Consider the following 23,789-nt stretch of genomic DNA (forward strand, 5'->3'; position numbering starts at 1 on the left):
TTCTTCCTGCAGTGAGCTGTGACCTTGGCAGCTGAAAAGAGAGAGAGGATGTAGTCTTCCCAATTTTGTATTTCATCTGAATCCAAGTTTATGAATCTAAAACTTATTCAACTTCATATGTAATGAATATCTCTCACAGGAGACACATTTTATGAACTTTGTTTCCTAACTATAGTTAACATATTCCTGAGAAATCATTGTTTCCCTGTATACACATTATAATATATACTAAAATATTATGTGGAGCATGGTCACTGTGAAATGTTGTTTGTTCACTCAGGAGTGTTTTTCTCCCCACATTTGATTTATTTAGTAAATGTGTGCATACATGTACAAATGTTTTCAGGCATGGGCTGCACAGCATGATCCTGGTCCCTCTGAACACACCAGGAGTGAAGAAGATAAGACCGCTTACCGTTTTTGGTCAGGATGGTGAGTTCTGAGTAACACAATCTACCTTGCCACATGAAGCTTATCAGATCCTTACTTCAGGTTCACTCTTTGATGACCCCTTTTATGTCCTATCCCACTATCGTTCCACACCCATATCACAACACTCACTCTCTCATCATCCTCTGTTTGATTCTCTCTGTGTTTCCACCATATCTTTTTCAGTATGTTGTAGCACAGATTGTAGATTGTATGTATTGTGGGCTCTTGGGGTTCCCTTGCTTTTTACCACAGAGTGAGATGTTGTTGTTTTTTATCTCTGTAGATGCAATTCATGGTGGCCATTTGAGATCCACTTTGACAATGTGAGGGTTCCTGCTTACAACATTCTTCTTGGTGAGATTTATTTATCAGAATCTGTGTGTGTATTTGTTTGTCTGTGCATGTATTCACCTACTGTGTGTGTGCATACCACTTCTGCTAATGACTAATGAGCTACAAAAAACTTCAAAAACTTGGGGTGAAATCAGAAATCAGCATTATTTATTTAAGAACATTAGGAATTAATTTCTTAAACCAATTATATATATATATATATATATATATATTTGTTTGTTTGTTTGTTAAAATGATTTCATACAGATATTTATGCTTGTTAAATAATTACGTTATTGCAGTCAGTTTATGTTTGGTTCGGCATTTGATTCACTGATTCATTAGTTAAATTATTTGTTTGCTCTCTGATTGGTTGGTTGTAGGTGAAGGCCGGGGCTTTGAGATTGCTCAGGGACGGCTGGGGCCAGGTAGACTTCATCACTGCATGAGGGCTGTGGGGCTTGCAGAGGTGGCTCTGGAGTTGTTATGCCAACGCGCAGCCCATAGACAAGCCTTTGGAAAGAGTCTTTACCAACACGTATGTAGACTTTAAGTAATTTACATGCTGTTTGTTGTATGCTACCTTGGATCTCTTTTATATCCAAGGTAGCACACAACAAACCTCTTTTTATTAAAAGGAAGATTATATGTTTTTGTGTGAATGGTGTACACCCAATGTTTAGAACAATTTAAGTCAGGCCAATAAAAATGGCCAGAGGAATCTTCTAAAATGTGCTCTGATATCTGGCAGCACCATTACTGACACCCAGTGGAAAAGCATTTCATTGCAACTGGTGTACTTCTACCTCATGCATCAATGCTGTAGTTTTGGTTTGATTTAAAGTACGTAATATAGTCAGTTTGTCATTGTTCAGGTGTAAAAATCTTGCTTATGTCTGTAGGAGGTGGTAGCTCACTGGATAGCTGAGTGTCGAATTGCCATATCGCAGACACGTTTGTTAACACTTCATGCTGCTCACATGTTGGACACACAGGGCAACAAGGCTGCAAGGAAGCAGGTAAGATATTATTTTAATTCTTATTTTTCTAATATATGATTAACATTTTGTTAATTACAAGTGAATTAATCTGTCTTGACACATCAAAGGTCTATCTCACTCACCCCTTCTGTCTGTTAAAGGTGCCATAGAATGGAAAACTGAATATACCTTGGCATAGTTAAATAATAACAGTTCAGTACATGGACATGACATACCATGAGTCTCAAACACCATTGTTTCCTCCTTCTTATATAAATCTAGTATTTGCAAAAGACCACCGAAAAATAGGTAAATTCCAACATAACACCGACTGTTACGAAACAGTCGGTGTTACAGCCGAGATCGTTAATAGTTACGCCTCCAACATTTGCATCGCCCAATCATCGGTAACGTCAGCACATCGTTTAAACAAGGCAAGCCACAGAAGGGACACGGTTAGCTTAATGCTAGCGTTAGCCTGTTACATTGCAATACATAGGATTTCACTTACCACATAAACAGTGATGATGGAGAAATAACTGCCTGATGATGGCGAATGATTTACAGATCCCGAGTATCACTGACGAGCAGCTCAACTTGTGCGGTAAGTACTTGTGTCTCTGCATTGTAACTTTACACAGAACACATGCATCACAGTAATCAGACTAAACTGTCTGCGATTCAAAACGGCAGATTCAACAAACCGCATATTAAAAGCGGCTAGAGCTTCTAATTAAATATATATTTTTATCCATGTGCGAGCTATTGAGCTCAATCAGAGCAGAGATCATTAATATTCATGAAGCTTCCAAATAAGCAAAACCAGAGCCTTTTATTCTAGGGGCAAATCCTAGGGTTGTAAATGGACCTGTAAAACCATTTCTGGAGATTTTTTGCCCTTTCCTATGCCATATACCTTCTATGTAGATATCAGAGAACAATTTTAAATATTCTCTCAATGCATTCTATGGCACCTTTAAAGATCGCAGTCATTTCCTACCTAATACATGAACTGACAATCAACAGATGATGAAAAGATGTTCAGAAATCAACTCTGACAGACTGACCTCACAAGCACACACACCAAATAGACACTTCTGCAGTTATCTCAGAACTCATCCCCTCTCTTTCTGTCACTTTGCGTCAACATAAGTCAACAGTGAGTTTGTCAAAATAAAAAAATAATAAAAAAAATTCACAGGGGCTGTAAACATTTTATTTAGTGAAATAATGAAAAAATCATGGTAACAATTACTCATTAATAAACACACACAGATGCTTTTTCCGAATCCTCCTTTCAACCCTGAACTCTCTTCAGTTACGCATACATATCACTGTCCACCTCGTGTTCCATTGCAGTTATGGTAGGGCCTTTTACCCACAATGCAGTTCCCTAGGGTCAGCGAAAATAGCAAGGCTCCGTATCCCGCTGGCTGTAGTCATGGTAACACAGCATCAGGCTTCCACTAAAAAATGGAGGCAATTCTGTTAATGTTAGCCTCACAGCTGTTTCCTTATTGCAGAACCAACACCTCGTATTTGATTCATATCGTGGGTTTGGAGAAAGCCACACACTTTAAGCACATCTCCTGCTGAGGAGGTTTTAAAAGTGTATACATACACACCTGTGTCTGAATCATACACACATTGTGCACATGTACAGGAGATTGGTTTATAATGAGGCCAGTACTTCAGCAGATGGGCAAACTTGATTGCAAATCTCATATTTATCTTCTCATGTCTGTGTATTTAAAATGAAATGTCTTGTTGGATGCATACTAAATCCATACAAATCTATAATTGTATAAAGCATACAAAGATTACATTAGTGAAATGGAATCTTATTAGCTTTTTACTGCATGTGCCTGTGAGGATGCTGATGCCTGTAAGATCCCAGTGTGGTGCTTTTCATTAGACCTCTCTCAAATGAAGAACGTAACCAAAACAAACACACACATACACACAGATCTGCCACCCACGTTTACTGAACATCTTGACCTTGTCTAAATGTTTTTTTCTTTATTAGATTGCTATGATAAAGGTGGCAGCAGGCAGGATGGCGAGTAAGGTGGTGACTGTGCCATTCAGGTTTATGGGGGTGCAGGAGTGTCTGATGACTTTCCACTAGCAGAAATGTGAGAAAACTATTATTATTCTATATTCTAGCTTGTGTACATTATACAGTATTTGCTGAAATTTAGGAGTAGAATGTGTTTGAGGTTTTAAACAATCTCTTTAGTAACAGGTACTGTGATGTTACCATAAAATACAAAAAACAATGCTTGTATTTTGAATAAAATACCATTTGCCATGGTCTATGAATATATTAGTCAAATAATACCATGATATCTGTAATTTATACCCGGTGATATCCAATACACAGGCAAAGATTTAGAATATATGGGGTATAATATATAACATAGATATTTTTTATTAGTATTGTCAGTAACATTAATAATAATAAATAATTAAAGCTGCAAGCAGCGATGATAGGGCCCTCGCACCCGGGCTCACCGCCGACCGGTGGTTTTAGGAAAACAGCGAACGGTGGGCAGTATGCTTTTAATACAGTAAATATGGAGAAATATGTCAAAGTCATTTATATGTGCCAAACTTCCTGCTGCCAGCTGGTGGCGCTATGCCTATAACTGATTATTGGCATTTAGATGTGTTCAGGCCAGCACTTTTATCAAACATATGAAGTTTTCTGTAGATTGACCTTGGTATGTTTGAGTTAGTGAAAGATGTGATATATCCTGCTGCCACCAGGTGGCGCTATGATAATATCTGAATATTGGCCTTTAGGTGTCTTCAGGCCAGGACTCTTACTAAACTGTGAAGTTTGAGGCAGATCGGACATTTTATGGCTGAGTTATAACAACTTCTATGTCCATGGCGAAACATCAAACTTTGTCAGGCTGCCACGGACACGCCTTTAACGAAAACTCAAGATCTTCACAATTTAACATCTCTAAGGCCTTTAGATTAGACTGACTAAATATAATGTTGATATCATTAAATCTCTAGGAGTAGTTTGCTATAAACCTAACCCCCTGCAAGGACTTCAGATAATGCCAACTGTGAACAAATATGCTACATTTTCCCTATATTCTGATGATGATGGTAAGAACATGTAATTCATGATTATAACAAAATGTTATTATTGCTTGCTTTACGTCCACCATTTCTGCTTAAATGTCATCATTACCTATCTGTACAATTTGTGTGTGGATATTGCTTTGCTGGTGATTCCTGTTATAAGACATCACTTTTAAGCGCTACATAACTAAGAATCAATTAGGAAAACTGTGCCCAGTTGGCACATGCATACACAGTAACCCTCTGCCAGTTTGGATTTAAAGTTTACTGAATTGAAAGGGTTAAACTTTAAATTCAACACACAGACACATGCACACACTATATAAAATTTTGCCATCCAGTTTCATTTGTTAATATTAACTATATTAGTTAACATGAACAATAATTAAATAGCATTTATTAATGTTAATTAATATTAAGCTAAAAAAAGTATTCATATATTGTTTAAAGGTAAATTAGTATCTTTTAACATTAGTTTATGTACTGTGAATTAAACATGAACATGAACACAGTTCATGTGGGTGTACAGCAATACACAATTAAGTGCTCTATAAATGCTTCATTCTTTCTTATATATATATATATATATATATATATATATATATTGTGGCCGGGCGGGGGAACAGCACGACAAGACAAGACTTTTAGTTGAGCCCCGGAGGGTGAGTTTATTGAACAGACTTAAGTGAAACGGTGAAGTGGCAGGTGAATGTGCGTCGGTGCTCCGTGAGAGGTGAAGTCCTTGTCGTGCAGAATTCCCCAGGAAGGTGCAAGCAAACGGGTAGGTGCTTGAAGGCGAGTTCGCGGTGGTGGCGGTGTCCAGAAGTGACGGTGGCCAATCGTTCACGGCGAGTCTGTAGGGGGAAATGAGAGCAGAGAGCAGGTAAGCTTCAACCTCATCGGAGATAGTTTCTCAGTGATCTGTGGTGAGCAACCGGCTTTTGTAGGGGCGGCGTCCGTGAACGATTGGTCCGTGGTGATGAGGTCCAGGTGTTTGGCGTGAGTTGCCAGGGCGACGCTGATTGTGCCTCGGGACTCCCGCCACACTCCCCCCCCCAAGCGACGTCCTGGTCCTGGTGGCAGAAACAAAAGGGGAGACAGGGGGTGGGAGGGGAATGACCCCTGACAGACCTGCATACGCTGCCCAAGACCGAGAGAGTCCGTCAGCGTTGGAGTTGCTGGATCCGGCCCGGTGGCGCACATCGAAGTGGAAGTCCTGGAGCGAGAGGAACCACCTCGTGACCCGGGCGTTAGTGTCTTTGGCCCGGGCCATCCACTGTAGCGGTGCATGATCTGTAAACAGTGTAAAATGTCGACCTAATAAATAGTACCTCAGCTCCAGGACTGCCCACTTGATGGCGAGAGCTTCTTTCTCTACCGCGGCGTAGTTGCGCTCGGCCTTGGACAGCTTCCGGCTGATGTACACAATCGGATGCTCCTCTCCCTCCTGGACCTGGGAGAGCACGGCCCCCAATCCCGTGTCGGAGGCATCCGTTTGGAGCAGGAAGGGACAGTTGAAGTCTGGGGCACGCAGGACGGGCTCGGTGGTCAGGGCCTCCTTGATGCGCCGGAAGGCCTCCTCGGTTTCCCCAGACCAACGGATCCGCTCTGGCTGTCCCTTCCTGGTCAGGTCTGTCAGAGGGGCGGCTATAGAGGAAAAGCCGGGGATAAAGCACCGATAATAACCCGCCAACCCCAAGAAGGCACGTACCTGCGACTTGGTGGATGGCTTAGGGGCATCCATAATGGCTTTGACCTTGTCCTCCTGAGGCCGGATGAGTCCTCTTCCCACTTTGAAGCCGAGGTACCTGCCTTCGTTCATGGCTAGGTGGCATTTGCGGGGGTTGGCGGTTAGTCCAGCCCGGCGAAGCTCCAACAGCACCCTGCGCAGCCGTTCCAGGTGGTCTTCCCACGCCTCCGAGTGGATGACCACGTCGTCGAGGTACGCTGCGGCATAGGCCTGATGGGGACGGAGGATTACATCCATTAGTCGTTGAAAGGTGGCGGGGGCCCCATGCAGGCCAAAGGGGAGAACCCGGTACTGCCAGTGCCCCGAGGGCGTCGAGAAGGCCGTTTTGGGCTTGGCGTCGGCCGAGAGGGGGACTTGCCAGTAGCCTTTGGTGAGGTCGAGTGTTGTGATGTACCGAGCCCTCCCCAACCGTTCCAGGAGCTCATCCACTCGGGGCATGGGGTAGCTGTCAAAGTCGGAGATGTCGTTTAGGCGTCGGTAGTCATTACAGAACCTCAGGGTGCCGTCGGGCTTCGGGACCAGGACAATCGGGCTGGACCACGGGCTCCGTGATGGTTCTATTACCCCCAGCTTGAGCATCTTTTGGACTTCCGCCTCTATAGCCTGCCGGCGGGCCTCTGGGACTCGGTAGGGCCGTTGCCGGACGAGGACGCCCGGAGGGGTGCAGATGTCGTGGCTTAGGACATTAGTCTGGCCGGGGCTGTCGGAGAAGACGTCCAGGAACTGACCGACCAGGTGCCGCAGCTCCGTCTTCTGTGTGGCTGACAGGTTGGGATTGACATCTACAACCGCGGGATCTTGGGAGGCGAGGGCGGCGAGCTGGTCCCGGTCCCCGATCCACTTCTTCAACAGGTTAACGTGATATAATTGGTTTACTCTTCTTCGGCCGGGTTGTCTTACCCGGTAGTTAACTGGGCCCACTCGCTCCTCAACCGTGTAGGGCCCCTGCCACTGGGCCAAGAACTTGCAGGCTGCGTTGGGGACCAGGACCATCACCCTATCTCCAGGTTGGAACTCCCGCGGTTGGGCCGCCCGGTTGTAGAGACGTTGCTGGGCCTGTTGGGATTTCACCAGGTGTTCCCGGACTAACGGCATGACCCGGTCGATCTTCTCCCGCATGTCTCGGACGTGCTCGACGACGGTCCGGTAGACTGCCGGCTGCTGCTCCCAGGCTTCTCGGGCTACGTCGAGGAGGCCACGGGGTTGCCGGCCGAAGAGGAGTTCGAAGGGAGTGAACCCTGTGGAGGCCTGTGGTACCTCCCGGATGCCGAACAGCACATAAGGCAAGAGCAGATCCCAGTCCTTTTTGTCTTCGGCGGCCACCCGTCGCAACATCTGTTTTAAGGTCTGGTTGAACCTCTCGACGAGCCCGTCGGTCTGGGGGTGGTAGACCGAGGTCCTCACTTGCTTTACCTTCAGCAGCCGGCAGAGGTCAGCCATTAGCCGGGACATAAAGGGGGTTCCCTGGTCGGTCAGTATCTCCGACGGTAGACCCACCCGGCTGGAGAGCAGGAACAGCTCGCGAGCGATGGCCTTGGCGGTGGCTTGGCGGAGGGGGACTGCTTCTGGGTACCGGGTGGCGTAGTCCACGATAACGAGGATGTGCTCGTGTCCCCGGCCAGACCTCGGCAACGGCCCCACGATGTCCATCCCGATTCGCTCAAAGGGCACCCCGATGATGGGTAATGGAATCAGCGGGCTGGGGGGAGGTTTTCTGGGTGACGTGCGCTGGCACGTAGGGCAGGCCTGGCAAAACCTCCTGACCTCGGCCTCCAGGCCGGGCCAGTGGAATCGATCCCGAATCCGTTGCGTCGTGTTTTGGGCTCCCAGGTGACCAGCCATGGGGTGCGAATGTGCCAACTCTAGGACCAGCTCCGTCTTGGTCTTTGGGACGACCAGCAGGTGTTTGACCTCCCCCCGTCGCTCCGCGACGCAGTATAGCAGACCGTTCTGGACGACGAAATATGGGAGAGGGTGAGGTGCCGGGAGGACTTCCTTTCCCTCCAGGATGCGGACCTGTCGCCAACAGTGCTTCAGCCGGTCGTCCTCCTTCTGGGCGCGGCCAAAGTCTCCCCCGCCCGTAACCTGCCGGAAGACATCATGGAAGAGGTTAGTATTACGGGAGGGGGACTCACCATCTCTCCCACTGTCGGTTGTCAACAGGTTGGTATGGCCTCGAGATCCCCGCGACGGCGGCCGATGCTGGTGGTGCCGAGGACGAGGGGACCGGGCAGCTTCGGCGAGGGCAGCCTCCAACCCCGGCCAGTCGCGCCCCAACAGCAATGGGACCGGCAGGTCGCTTACGACTCCGACTTCCAGGGTCCAGGCTTTTCCATCCCTACGAAAGGTAAGTAGACTTGTAGGTACCTGACGGGTGTCACCGTGGACACACGTGATAGGCATCGTTGACTTGGGGGCTGGCCGGGGTTCTAGGGGTCCGGGCCTGGCGAGGGAGACTGAACTTCCGGAGTCGAGGAGGGCCCGATACCGTCGTCCTCGAATCATGACGAAGGTCGTGGGGGCTCCTGGTGGCGTTTCCCGGTGCACCACGCAGCCGGTCATCCAGGCTTTGGGGGTCGGTGATGGTGGATCGGTGGGCATTGGCTCGTCGCGGGGACTGGGCGGTCTGTATACTGCGCGGGGGTGCGCCTCTGGCGTGCGTCGCTCCTGGTTCACCCTCCGGGGGAAAGGCGGCGCTCGCTCCCCGGCCTCCCGGTGGAAGGCTGCGTCCGCCAGCTCCACGGCGTCAACCAGCTCGGCTAGAGTTCTTGGACCCTTCATCCCGGCCGCCTGCTTCATTGAACGCGGTAGCGCTCTCAGCACCCGGTCGACTACTACTTTCTCGACTACCTGGGCCGGAGATGGCGAGTTCTCTAGTAACCAATGCTCTGCTAACCGCATCAGATCGGCTATTTGAGCGCGAATTGGCAACCGTGCTTTAAACTCCCAGTCATGAAAACGCTGTGCAGCCGCAACGGCTGAAAGCCCCAAACGCCCTAAAATTTCTCTCTTTAATTCACTATAGTTATTTTGTGCTGCTGCTGGCAATGAAAAATACGCCCGTTGGGCCTCACCAGAAAGCAGCGGTGCCAATATCTCCGCCCAAATTCCTCTCGCCCAACCCTCTGTGCGAGCGACAGACTCAAACATTTTGAGGTAAGCCTCAATATCATCATCTGCGGTCAGTTTAGGTAGTAGTCGAGCGGCGGCGGCGCGGGGGTCCGGCAGCGGGACGGTGTGAGCAGCCGGGGCACGTAGTTCTGCCAAATATCCTTGAATCTGTCCATGTTGCTCCGTCAACAGTTCAAAGCATTGCTGCTGGCGGACGCTAACCTCGGTGAGTTGTTTGACCAGTTCTTCCATGATCTCGGGGAGCGGCGCGCCCTGAAAAAAACAGAACCGGAAGTGAATGGGGGCAAGATGGCGGTGTAAACAAACAGTGAGTCTTGCTCGTCGGTGTTCTCAGGCCCGGAAACTTGCCCGCATTCTCCACCACCTTGTGGCCGGGCGGGGAACAGCACGACAAGACAAGACTTTTAGTTGAGCCCCGGAGGGTGAGTTTATTGAACAGACTTAAGTGAAACGGTGAAGTGGCAGGTGAATGTGCGTCGGTGCTCCGTGAGAGGTGAAGTCCTTGTCGTGCAGAATTCCCCAGGAAGGTGCAAGCAAACGGGTAGGTGCTTGAAGGCGAGTTCGCGGTGGTGGCGGTGTCCAGAAGTGACGGTGGCCAATCGTTCACGGCGAGTCTGTAGGGGGAAATGAGAGCAGAGAGCAGGTAAGCTTCAACCTCATCGGAGATAGTTTCTCAGTGATCTGTGGTGAGCAACCGGCTTTTGTAGGGGCGGCGTCCGTGAACGATTGGTCCGTGGTGATGAGGTCCAGGTGTTTGGCGTGAGTTGCCAGGGCGACGCTGATTGTGCCTCGGGACTCCCGCCACAATATATATATATATAACTCATCTTAAAATGGTATAATATTCAGATGTTTTGAACAGATAACAGCAAAGTTTGTTTTGTTGTCAAAGTTTGTCTTGAAATTGTTCATTTAAATTTTACTATGTAAATAACACTATGAAAATAAATGCCTATCAATGAAGATAAATCGCTCATGCTAAAAAGTTGCATTTTTCTTAATCTTTTGCTATGTGACTGAATAGGACAAGTTCATGGTACAGTTACAGTAAAATACAGTAAAATAAATAAAAAACAACAACTGCAAAATACAAACAATGAAAGAGTTAGTGACCCTTTATATTTTCTCAAAGATTAGATTCTCAAAGATCAGACATATTTTTGTAGATTATACATCAATGTGCATTTCTTCCTCAAAGATGGTCTTTAGCAAGACAACATGTTCAACTCTCCCTCTCTCCCTTTCACCCCTCCCCCCTTCAGTCTCTCTTAAGTCACTCTGTAGTGACATAACAACGCACACACATAGACAGACACTCAGGCAGAGTGACAGCAGGTTTCTGATTTCTTTTTTTTATTTTCTTTAATTCATGGAAGCTTGTATAAAATTGATATTAACAACACTTGCTCAGAATGATTAGATCTCTGTGTGAAAAAAGTTTTAAAGAGTTTGGATGCTGCACTTTAAAGATATAAAAAAATTACGGTTATCATTTTTACTATATCTTTAAAAAATTACCACGTCAACACCGTTCAAGATATCCCAAATCGCGGCAAGTTTGGCACATTTAAATGACTTATGACATATTTCTCCTATATTTACTGTATTAAAAGCATACTGCCCACCGTTTGCTGTTTTCCTAAAGCCACCGGTCGGCGGTGAGCCCGGGTGCGAGGGCCCGTTCATCTCTGCTTGCAGCTTTAATTATTAATAATAACAATAATAATAAGTTCTGTTCATTTAATCATCTACTTTTTATTGATGTGATGTATAATCATTGTAAATAACCAAATTATAAGAATTAGTAGTATATTTTAAAATATTAAATAATACTTATATAATATTTTAATATATATGATTGTAAATAACATAACTATTATTATTATTGTTGTTGTTGTTGTTTTATGCCATGAACAAACATTCTTTCTGACATATTTGACATCTATTTAAAAATTTCTAAAGGCTTTTAGTGATGGGATGACATATTAAAAACATTTTTGTGTGGTTATATGTTCATTTAGGTATTGTTATGCACGGACACTACGCATAGCTGACGGACCTGATGAGGTTCATTTGTCCTCCATTGCTCTCCTAGAGCTCAGAGACCAACGGAGACGAGCCCAAGCTAAACTCTGATTCACTTCAAATCAGCCAGACACGTAACTTCCCAATAATATCCTGAAAATGTCTAAAGGCTCTCTGTCTGACTTAGAAAACAGCTATTAGATTTCAGATGACCTAATCAAACAAACAGAAATAAGCGATGAATCATACTCAAAGAATTCCAGCTGCTAACCTAAAATAAATGAGAAATGCATGTAATTAATAGAAAGAATAGAAATTTACATGTCACACGTATGTAAATAATTGAAAGAAAATGTATGAAGGAATTAAGGCATATCCATAATTGACTTACTGTACTTTGTAATTTAAAGTAGATCAAATATTAATCTGTTAATTAATGTATAATGTTTTTCTTTAAATTTTAGTTCTGTAATCAAAACTACATGTTTTCTAAATATGAATACAGCACATTATAAAGCACAGTTCACAGCAATATTACTGTTTTTGTTAACTAACTTCTCTCTTCCTCTCACACATGGGCAATTTCACTATTTGGCAGACATGTGTGAAAAATGTGTGTTGAAATGTTCCAGCTCTCCGTGTCTCAATGCCATGGCTACCAGCCAGAATTTCCATCCTACATCATCACGTTTTGTTTAGACTTCCTAAAATCTGGTGTGTTTATAAAAGCATTTGTGTGTGTGTTATGTCGGTTGAATTACTGTACACTGGCATTGGGCCCGTGCATTTTGTCAGTCCTCCTTCAAAACTGGAACGATTCTATGCACAGGTGGGCTGGAATTTTGGTTACTTAGACACATGCACACACAGACAACAATGGGCCTTCTGTAGCTATAGACGAAGTCTGAGTGTTTCCTCTCTAATTGGGCATCACCAATCTCTGTGCCAACGTGTTCTGGCAGTCTGCAAGCATACTGGCTGGTGTTGCAGAGCCAGACAAGTCTGCTCCACTTTGCAGTGCATTTGGCCAAAATTTGCCCACTTAGAAAACCATTGTTTGACCAACATCTAAAGCTGTAAACCATATATGTTTCCAGACAGACTGATAAAATAAGCTGTGTACCCTGACACAGAGAAGCCAAAGCCAGCCAATCAGATTAAAGCTTGTTAGATCTAGAAAGTTCTTTCCATGTGCAATATGCCTCAGACATTCAGTGACCAGACTTTTTAGATATTAAATATTATGAAATGTTTAATGATTAAATGCAATTTCATGTTTTTTTTTTCTTTTTCTTTATTAAATCTGTTTTATGTATATGGTAAGTAGTTTAGACCATTCAAATTAAAGTTTATTTTAACAGAAATCTACAAAAGATCTTTTAGATATATCTGTTGAAGCAGTGTATAGAGACTTAGTACAACATTGTTCAGACTCATATTAGCAAAAGATAATGAAACTATAAACTTTCTTCTAAATGAGCATTATGCAGGGTTTAAAGCTTAGTATGCTGTATATATGTTTATATTGAAGTCATTTTTGTTTATTTGAGATATCTAAATGTGAGACTGTCCAATTATGGTCATTAATTGTAATTACATTTTCTGCACAGAATCTGTGTGATCGCATAGTGCTCTTTAAGTACATCGCCTCAGATGTAAATGAGCTAGAATGTTAACAGAAAGTACAGCTTAAGTGCGTGCTTCAAAGAACCTCTCATGAGCATGTGCTATTCCTTGTGTTCTTCTTTCTCTTGGGTGCACTTCTTCTGGATCTCTTCTTCACAGACTAAAATAGATATTAGAGCTGTAGTTCCACCATTTGACACAACATTAGCAGAAATATGTATATGTTTAAAAGAACTCACCTTTAATGCAGCCAATTTGGGATGGGATGCACCCTCAAAGTGTCTATGAACACTTACGACCTGTCATGGAGATCCATAAATGTTCTTATTTTATTTGTTCAGCCTTTTTGAAAACATACTGTACTGTAACAACACCACAGTACAGTGGTAGTATATAATAATACCATGATGCACTTTAAATATATTTATTGGCATATATGATTCCATAACCCCCCCCCCCCCTTTCTCTCTTTTTTGTATAAATTGTTTTATAGTTCTTTAATGGAAATAACTGCAAAAAGTCCCCCTTTGGAACCTTTATTTTTAAGAAGTGTGCCATTTTGATTGTAGTATTATCGGCATTTTTATGTCTAATTTGAGTATATTATTACTTTGATTACTTGTCTTGATGATATTGTGATTGTCATGGACACACACCTGTAGTGGGTTGGTTGCGTGGTCATGGGAAAGAAGTGAGTAAGAACCAATGCGTGATCTCTGGGGCTTTTTTTTACTAGCATTCAAATGCCGCCTCGACCTGTCAGTCTAAAGCACAGAACAGGAAGTATGTGACCTTTTGTTCTTTTTTTCTTATTTTTTGTCAAGCATATAAAAGTGATACTGTGTTACATGAATGCATTCTCTCACCTGGATGAGTGTGTTAGGAGATCCTTTGGCTGAATAAGATCCAGGCCGCTGAGTGAGTTGTGCTTGTCTACGAGCCCTCAACTGAGATCAGTTAGAGAAACAGATGTTGGCATATTCGCACACAGGTGTAATCTTCACACTTTTTGGGTCAGATTTTTGTACTGTTTATAAAAGAAATTTTGGTAACACTTTCTATGAAGCCCGTATTTATAATACATTATAAGGGTATTCTTAAGGCATTATAATGAATGCATAATGCATTATAAAAAACCTTATAATATGTTATATCATCTCATGAGTATTCATAAGAACAGTTTTAATGTATTATAATTTGTACTTTTTTGTGGTTATAGCTTTTAAGAGAATGATTACCTCCTCATAGTTATAACATATTATAAGTCTCATATCTTGCCATGTTTCTCATGTCACTTTACTTAAAGCATACAAAGACCACTTATAATTAATTATAATAATATTTCCCAAAGAACCCCAAGATCAGGTATCAGTTTAAATAAATGTGTAATATGAACAGTTTGATGATTTCAGACAGCTTTTGATAAGTAACTCTGCAACTGCATGTCAGCTAGCAGTAATTATTATTATGCTGAATATATGCTAACACTAAATTTCGATGTTTCCCCAAAAGACAAACTATTACGTTATATTATAAATAACTTTGCAAGTACATGAACATTCTACCTAGCCCAACCATAACCTAAGCCTACTAATACTCTAAGGAGTGTTAGTTGGCATGTAGTTAGAAAGTTTAAGCTTATAGTCAATAGACTTAGGGGACCATCAACATAAAACGTAATATAATGTAAAAAATAAATGTAATATGATATAGTCCATTATAAATTAAGAAGATTTAATATGCCGTTCATTGTGTGTTATAAATGATCATAATCTTAAAAGTTATAACCTCAAATACTCAAGTATTATAATGTATTATAATTGTTGTTATGATTATTCATGAGATGGTATAACATATTATAAGGTTTCTTATAATGCATTATGCATTTATTATAATGCCTTAGAAATACCCTTATAATGTGTTATAAATAGGGGCTTCATAGAAAGTGTTACCTTTTACTTTAATTCAGCAATTTGAATTGATTAAAATTGAAAGAGACTTACCAAAAAAGATAAGGGCTCATCTTTAACCTATGAAAGGACATGAAAGAGACTTATTATTAGGATATATATTATTTTAACAGCAGTTTATTGATTTAAACTCATTTTAAATTAAAGATGTAAAGTGTAGACTTTGGAGATTATCTGTTCAAAAAATAATCCACAATGACCTTTAAAGCCAGACAGCTGGTTTATTTAATCACCTCTATCTGGAGTCTGTATATTATCAAATTAATACTCTGACAATTGCCCATTAAAAACATATTGCCTCACAGAGCACTTGTACCATTATATGTGCTTTGTAATTATTATGTCTACTTGACAGAGCCACCATTTAGTTTTATTAAAAGATTTCTTTGTTTGTAATTTCAGAACTCTTTTGAAACAACTGAAAGTAGTAATAACTTATAATAATATAGTAATAACAAGAATCTCCCTCAGTACTTCTAGGGCCTCATTTATAAAATGTTACGCAGAAACCATCATAAATTTAATCTTATGATCATCTCTCAAATATGCGTATGTGTGATTCATAGAATGAATGTATGCACAGAAAACGCATTTACGCCTCTCTTTCAGATGTAAAATCTATAAACGCAAATTATCTTGAACTTGCATGCAACTGAATAGTTTCGGCTCTCTGCATTGTAAACACCTCCTAATTAATGTCATTAACATATAAAAGACCACCAGTCATCCTCCAAATCATTTAATTTAGAACAGCGAGTTGCAAGGACAGCTTATGTTTTAAAAAACCTGCGACAAGAAAAAGTGTGTATGTCTGCTCAGACCCTGATGTGACGCTAAGCACTTTTCCAAGCAAAGGCAGTTTTTACAAATATGAGTGTTGGCGTGGATTTAAGTGTATGCACACTCTAAGATCAAATCTTATGCACACTTAATAAATGAGGCCCTACTCTTTCCTCCATTTCATCCCTCCCTTTTCACCTCATTATCTTAAATACTATATTAATTTAAAACAAATTAGATATCAAAGACATTCAGTGTTCATGGTGTTTGTCTCTCTTTTTAACCAACCACATCTAGAGTTCAGCAGATAGTTCCCGAAAAACTACCATTTTTAGAAATCCAAGAAAAGTTGTTTTCCATATCCCATTGAACTATGCCAGAATTAGGTCAGAATCTACCAAACCAAAGCTGAATTGCAATCTTAGAAAGAACATGTTAATTTGTGTGATAGTTCACGCGAAGGTGTGTGTACTCACATCTGTATGTTAACTCTGGACAGGAGACAGAGGATATGGAAAACTTAGTAAGTGAAAACTCAAATAGCTCCCTGGAAAGTTGGAGACGATTATTCCTTTCAGGGTATTTTGGGTTGACAGACCATTGAGTCAGAGCTCTTCAGACTCCACAGTAGCAAAGAGTGGAATGACATCTGTCTCTGCGGTTCTGACATCTGGTCAGTGTCTTTACTGCCTCCTTTAATGTCTAAAAATACACATACATAATGCCCTATGGCCAGTATAATTGCCCTATTCTCTTTCTTTGCCATTGTGACGCAAAACCATGCTGGAATGGAAACTTGTGGTTTAGCATTCCAGAGCTTTTACTATAGTCCTGTGTAAGACCACAAACTACAAATTGAGTTTTGGTTCTTATAGTGAGTTCAGCGATTTCTCAAATAATCTTATGCACAATTATATTTTGATGTAGTAAGTAATTGTGCTGTCACTATGTAATACATTTTTTATAAATGTGCAATTACACAAAAAGTGCACAAAGCCTAAACAACTGTACAAGTACCACTGAAAGGTTGTAGCTAAGGTTAAAAAATGCACTTTAAGCAAACCACAATGATTTTACATGTCAAATGGACTATAATGTTCTTCAATCATAAAAGATCTAGAACCAGAAGCTATAGCGCTTACCTTGACCTCTGTAACCTGTGTGTCGGCACAGTTCACACTTCTGCCTGTGCAGACCAGAGCATGTGTGAGCAGACATCCCTGCAGACAGAGCAGATAGACCCACAGCACCATTGCCATAGCTGAAAGAGTGTGTTAGTGTGTGGGGTTAGTGTGTTAAGAGACTGTAGACTCTGTGGAGCTCTCTCTCTCAGTGCAGTAGCTTTATATTCCCCAGTCCTAATGGAGACCAGATGAGAGAAAAAAGACCATGCCAACCACACACACATACGCACCCACATACGCATTTGTCTACATAGCAGAGAAACCTTGGACATACTCGTACAGTTAAAAGAACAGAAACCCAAAAGCTTGCAGCCACAAAATAAATATTAAAATAAATAAATGAATAATAATAATAAAAAAACTTAGAGGACTTACACACAATTGCATCATAAATTCTATTTAGCAAACAGATAATATGTCTGTTAATGGTTACAATGTTTCTAGACCAAAATATACAGAAACTTTGTTGTAACTTTTCTAAAAGAGATGACAGAGGAATTTGTGGGGTTTGCTTGGGAAAAAATCTTCTTTCTGTGGTCACATAATCATCACATTCCAACCTCTGAAGAACATGTTCTTATACAAGAAAAGACATAATATACCATACAGTTTGACTGAAAGAAATTCAAAGCTGTTAAATAAACAACACACATGTACGTATGCAGTGCTTACACATACGTACTGAGTTAAATCTCAGAGGACATAGAGGGCATGGTACAACTATCCTCCATTTCCAGAGCTGAAGGACTGCCAGGAATACTGGTTTGTCAGCTTCCGGAGTTTAAAATGTACTTTTGAAAGACCTTGTTTCCCATGTGTGTCACTCATACACAAACACACTGTAGTGTGTATTGGAAACCTCTTGGGTAAAGTAAGGAGTTCTTGTGATCTGAGATGGACTTAACTACACCTTTAGGAATATGTGAGTTGTAGGAGGTTGCTAGGGTGTTCTGGGTGATTTCTAGGCTGTTTCTATGTGTTTTTTTAGTGTGTTCAATCTAGACAGCTAGATAAGTAATAAGGTATAAAACAGGTCTCTGTGATAGTAATCTTTATATATGGCAAAGTTAATAGATTGGCTTTTATGCCAGTTTTATCTGTTGGGTGAAATCTTCTTAAAAATGGCATGCATATAAAGTTGTACAAGGAAAATTAAAACATGAACTCATGCTAGTCAACTTCTCATTCCCCACAGGAGGGCATTTTGGTTTTGACAGAAAATTTGGTTATATTCATCATTTGTGTATGATAATGAATTCATCCCATTTGATTTGTCTACTTTAAATTTGCACCAATAAACCATAAATAAATCATGATTTACCCTTTAGATTGTCTTTAGAGAATAAGTTTATAAGCCTTGTTGAAATGATCACTTGGTGAACATCTTATTCGCATTTCCTCATGAGAAATAAGAAAAACATTCACTGATGCAAATGTTTTACTGTAACTGAAATGATGTTCTGTCAGACTTAATGGCCCGGTTTCACAGACAAGGCTTAAGCCTAGTCCTAGACTAAAATGTAAGTATGAGCTGTTTGAACTGAAAGAAACTTGCACTGACTGATCTTAAAATATATCGGTGTCTTTGTTTTGTCTCAAGATGCACACCAGTAATGTTATTTTCTAAGCATGTTTATAAAAATTACTTAAACATCCTAATTGAACTATCTGCTAATCCTGGCTTAGTCTAAGCCCTGTCTGTGAAACCGAATGAGTTTCACATTCTATACATTGCAACATATTTGTGGTGCAGATATTTACCACAAAATAACACAAACTCAGACACACTGACAGAATTATACTTTAAGTGGGCTGGCACGCAAACCCCAGTGGTTTTCGCCTGTCAGACTGCTTTGGACATTATCCTAAGAAAATGTTTTCCAGTCTTTGTTTTAAATTAGGATTAGTGGGAGTGAAATTAAATTTGGCTGTTCTTTATTCATGCTTTTAATATAAATGTAATTCCTGCCTTTCAGCACAGATTTCCTGATGTTTTGTTTGCAATGAAGACATTTCTGTTTTTAAACATTTTATAGTCCTGTTTAGTGCATTGTGACAGCCCAAAGTCCAGTTTAAGTGGTGCCTAAGCAGATAAAATATCACAGATGTACTGCAACACAAAAGGTAATGGGGTGTGAGGAATGGACCAGGAAGGCTCAGGTGTGTCTGGAGTCCCAGCTGAGGGCCAGGGCAAAGGCTGAAGGAGGGCAAATCGCATTCCTCAGGGGTAAATTCTGTCTCATTCCTCTCAGTGTGTCTTCTTCCAAAAATGAATCAAATGAAATGAACTTAAATCTTTATGTTTGTTTACAGAGGTGATGTGGGTGTTATCACATTACGGATAATGAGCTCAGAGCGGAAAAACTGTACCTTGCACTGGTTTCATATGGATAACTTTATCAGAAAATACTTGTTTTTGACACAACATATTTCATTTAAAGGACTGTGAGGCAAGTATTCTGAGATTTGGGTTGTTTTAATTATGTATCTGTGAAGAAAGGTGACACCTTTATGTGTTTGAGAAAAGACTGCACCTAGACTCACCTCAGAGGCAGTATGAACCAAGAATTCTTTTGTGGTGTTTGCTAGTAGTTAGCTCTGATTGGTGCAGCAACAAAACTGGAAAACTTAGGCAACAGTCTTCTATAATTGGCTAGGCCCAGGAAAGACTTTGCTTGTCTTTTGGTTTGTGGCCTGTACCAGTTTTGAATTGCCCTAATTTGACCTCTTGGGTTTGTACTAGACCTCTGCCCATTGTATAGCCCAGATACTCTGTTTTGCTGTAGGCAATTTTATATTTATATATATTTTTTTGGATTTGTAATCAAGCATACCTCTCTAAGTGAATAGAATCCAGTACTTTTTGTACCAGTCCAAGATGGCTTTCCCAGTCTGAGATGTGGATCACTACTATCATCTTAATAAGCAGCTGAATACTGCTGATGGGGCTGTGTCACGTAGAGAAGGAGGAGATCTGGGTCCAAATGCGGGGAAGAAGATTTTAATTAAATAAACACAAATAAACAGAACAAAAGGCCATCACGGCACAACACAACTTGAAACAATACAAAATAAACAGAACTGAAAACACGGTCAAAGATCCAGGGAACACAGAAACAAACCACACAGAAGACAATACAGCCAGAATGAGCAGTGAGACATGAGCAGCTTTAAAGTCCGTATAATTGTGAACAGGTGTGAGTTGAGACAAGTGTAACGATCACAAGACAGGTGTGTACAATCAGGGAAGTGCAGTGCAAGGGAAACAGCGACCTCAGGTGGCTGAGGGAAAACCCCACAGCCCAGATCATGACATTACCCCCCCTCAAGGGAACGGCTTCCAGACGTTTCCAATGAAAAAAAAAACAAAACAAACCATCTGGAGGGAGGAGGAATGGTGGAAGGTGAATCAGGGGGAGGGATGGCGGGCCAGGCCCGTGCAGTGGAGGAACGTGAGTTGGCTTCGCCGCCAGAGGAACGTCAGTCGCCAGAGGAACGCGAGCCGGCATAGCCGCCAGAGGAACGTGAGCTGGCATAGCCGCCAGAGGAACGCCAGCAGTCACCGCCGCGTACGGCACAGAGAAAGCGGTCACCGCCGCGTCCGGAACAGAGGGCGCGGTCACTGGCGCATCAGGAACAGAGAGCGCGGTCACCGCCGCGTCAGGAACAGAGAGCGCGGTCACCGCCGCGTCCGGAACAGAGAGCGCGGTCACCGCCGCGTCAGGAACAGAGAGCGCGGTCACCGCCGCGTCAGGAGCAGAGAGCGCGGTCACCGCCGCGTCAGGAACAGAGAGCGCGGTCACCGCCGCGTCCGGAACAGAGAGCGCGGTCACCGCCACATCAGGAACAGAGAGCGCGGTCACCGCCGCGTCCGGAACAGAGGGCGCAGTCACCAGCGTGTCAGGAACAGAGAGCGCGGTCACCGCCGCGTCAGGAACAGAGAGCGCGGTCACCGCCGCATCAGGAACAGAGAGCGCGGTCACCGCCGCGTCCGGAACAGAGGGCGCGGTCACCTTCGCGTCAGCAACAGAGAGCGCGGTCACCGCCGCGTCCGGAACAGAGAGCGCGGTCACCGCCGCGTCCGGAACAGAGAGCGCGGTCACCGCCGCGTCAGGAACAGAGAGCGCGGTCACCGCCGCGTCAGGAGCAGAGAGCGCGGTCACCGCCGCATCAGGAACAGAGAGCGCGGTCACCGCCGCGTCCGGAACAGAGAGCGCGGTCACCGCCGCGTCCGGAACAGAGAGCGCGGTCACCGCCGCGTCAGGAACAGAGAGCGCGGTCACCGCCGCGTCAGGAGCAGAGAGCGCGGTCACCGCCGCGTCAGGAACAGAGAGCGCGGTCACCGCCGCGTCCGGAACAGAGAGCGCGGTCACCGCCACATCAGGAACAGAGAGCGCGGTCACCGCCGCGTCCGGAACAGAGGGCGCAGTCACCAGCGTGTCAGGAACAGAGAGCGCGGTCACCGCCGCGTCAGGAACAGAGAGCGCGGTCACCGCCGCATCAGGAACAGAGAGCGCGGTCACCGCCGCGTCCGGAACAGAGGGCGCGGTCACCTTCGCGTCAGCAACAGAGAGCGCGGTCACCGCCGCGTCCGGAACAGAGAGCGCGGTCACCGCCGCGTCCGGAACAGAGAGCGCGGTCACCGCCGCGTCAGGAACAGAGAGCGCGGTCACCGCCGCGTCAGGAGCAGAGAGCGCGGTCACCGCCGCGTCTGGAACAGAGAGCGCGGTCACCGCCGCGTCCGGAACGGAGAGCGCGGTCACCGCCGCGTCAGGAACAGAGAGCGCGGTCACCGCCGCGTCAGGAACAGAGATCGTTGTCTCTGGCGCGTCAGGCACTGAGATAGCGGACACCGCCGCGTCAGGCATGGAGATAGCGTTCACTGCCGCGTCAGGAACCGAGATCGCGGACACCGCCGCGTCAGGCACGGAGATAGCGGACACCGCCGTGTCTGTCACGTAGAGAAGGAGGAGATCTGGGTCCAAATGCGGGGAAGAAGATTTTAATTAAATAAACACAAATAAACAGAACAAAAGGCCAACACGGCACAACACAACTTGAAACAATACAAAATAAACAGAACTGAAAACACGGTCAAAGATCCAGGGAACACAGAAACAAACCACACAGAAGACAATGCAGCCAGAATGAGCAGTGAGACATGAGCAGCTTTAAAGTCCGTATAATTGTGAACAGGTGTGAGTTGAGACAAGTGTAACGATCACAAGACAGGTGTGTACAATCAGGGAAGTGCAGTGCAAGGGAAACAGCGACCTCAGGTGGCTGAGGGAAAACCCCACAGCCCAGATCATGACAGGCTGAAGATCATCGGCCATTGCAGCATTTCCCAATCATCGCACCCTCCTCCCACCCCCGCTCTGCATATTTAGTATGTTTCTCATATCACTTACGTTTGTTCTATTTGACCGTAAATGCCCTGCGAAGTGCACATCACCGGATATTCCGCCATGATTTCAGTTTGAAACGAGTGCATATTATCTGTTCAAAGAGCATTAACGTGTGCAAGATCAAATTTAAATTGTATTTATTTACAGAGATATGTTATATCATGATGCACACTTCTCTAGTAAGTTTTGTCTGTGTGTGAAAACACTGCAGGCAGCGGCGCAGCGCAAATCCATGAATGAATGCTCCGAAGTAAAGTAAACTTCAATGGATTTCCCTTGCTCAGGGAGTATGAAGCAATGAACACTGTGTAAGGATCATGTCAATCAGAACGGTTCATGTATGTAGCTCTCTTCTAATGAGCTGGTTGTACATAATTGTGAGTATACTACCTTTTCTAGTATCTGACAAAAAAGGGAGATTCGAGATTGGTCTGTAATTAATTAATTAGTTGTGTTTTTTTAATAAGAGGCTTAATAACAGCCGGTTTGAAGGCTTTATTACCAACATATTTTTGATATTATCCATCACACTTATCTGACTGCTCTGTCCACGCACTTTATTTGTTAACCTCAAGTGCATTTAGCTTGCCACACGCGTCCTATATTTTACATTCACGTTCTCTATTTGCGTCTATTACTGTTTTTATTATTACTGTTTTTACTTTTATTGCATAACTGCAATATGCAGCACGTTAGCCGATTAGCTTGCGATTCACAATTCTATGTCCTTTTCACAGAATAACATAGGTTTCATAGACAACTGGACGAGATTTTGGGGCAGACTCAACCTGTTGAAAAGAGATGGTCGTCATCCCTTCATGTGGAGCTGCTCTCCTATCTAGAAATATGGCACATAGTCTTAGAGTTTGCACTTGACTAACTGGGGCCCAGGTCAGGAAGCAGACAGACTGGCTAAACCGACCGTCTGCTAGCCGCCTCACGTCACAGAGATCAGTTAATTCTCAGCACATAGAGACCCTTTCTCCTAGATATCACACCATAGAGAATGTGTCTGTTCCCCGAGCTAGAAAATACAATAAACATCCAAAACTATTTAAGAGTAACAATTT

General features: G+C 43.4%; 2 protein-coding genes across 2 annotated transcripts in view; one reads left to right on the plus strand and one right to left on the minus strand.

Moving 5' to 3' along the window:
* Positions 1-12,283, plus strand: part of acad11 (acyl-CoA dehydrogenase family, member 11) — a 136,696-nt gene extending 124,413 nt beyond the window's left edge. The window contains 8 exon segments of the mRNA XM_073830391.1: positions 347-432; positions 716-733; positions 736-786; positions 1,149-1,303; positions 1,668-1,784; positions 3,772-3,814; positions 3,817-3,880; positions 11,748-12,283. Of these exon segments, the coding sequence (XP_073686492.1) occupies positions 347-432; positions 716-733; positions 736-786; positions 1,149-1,303; positions 1,668-1,784; positions 3,772-3,814; positions 3,817-3,880; positions 11,748-11,862 (649 nt within the window). The 3' untranslated portion in view covers positions 11,863-12,283.
* Positions 12,284-12,985: 702 nt separating this feature from the next.
* LOC141300087 (uncharacterized) lies at positions 12,986-17,477 on the minus strand. Its single transcript, XM_073830393.1, has 6 exons — positions 17,270-17,477; positions 15,381-15,407; positions 14,244-14,324; positions 14,034-14,141; positions 13,617-13,676; positions 12,986-13,537 (listed from the first exon to the last, which is right to left on the minus strand). Exons 1-6 carry the CDS (start codon positions 17,384-17,386, stop codon positions 13,466-13,468), a joined length of 465 nt encoding a protein of 154 aa, XP_073686494.1. The 5' UTR covers positions 17,387-17,477; the 3' UTR covers positions 12,986-13,465.
* Positions 17,478-23,789: the final 6,312 nt, after the last annotated feature.

The sequence above is a fragment of the Garra rufa genome, chromosome 24, assembly GCF_049309525.1.
Source record: "Garra rufa chromosome 24, GarRuf1.0, whole genome shotgun sequence".
NCBI lineage: Eukaryota > Metazoa > Chordata > Actinopteri > Cypriniformes > Cyprinidae > Garra > Garra rufa.

What these genes read in the sequence shown, in the direction of transcription:
- LOC141300087 (XM_073830393.1), bottom strand. Translation starts at nt 17,386, where the DNA reads ATGGCAATGGTGCTGTGGGTCTATCTGCTCTGTCTGCAGGGATGTCTG. An exon ending in ATGAGCCCTTATCTTTTTTG is followed by an intron (nt 14,325 to 15,380) that starts GTAAGTCTCTTT and finishes AACTGATCTCAG; the next exon opens with TTGAGGGCTCGTAGACAAGC. An exon ending in CTCCTAACACACTCATCCAG is followed by an intron (nt 14,142 to 14,243) that starts GTGAGAGAATGC and finishes TCTGTGCTTTAG; the next exon opens with ACTGACAGGTCGAGGCGGCA.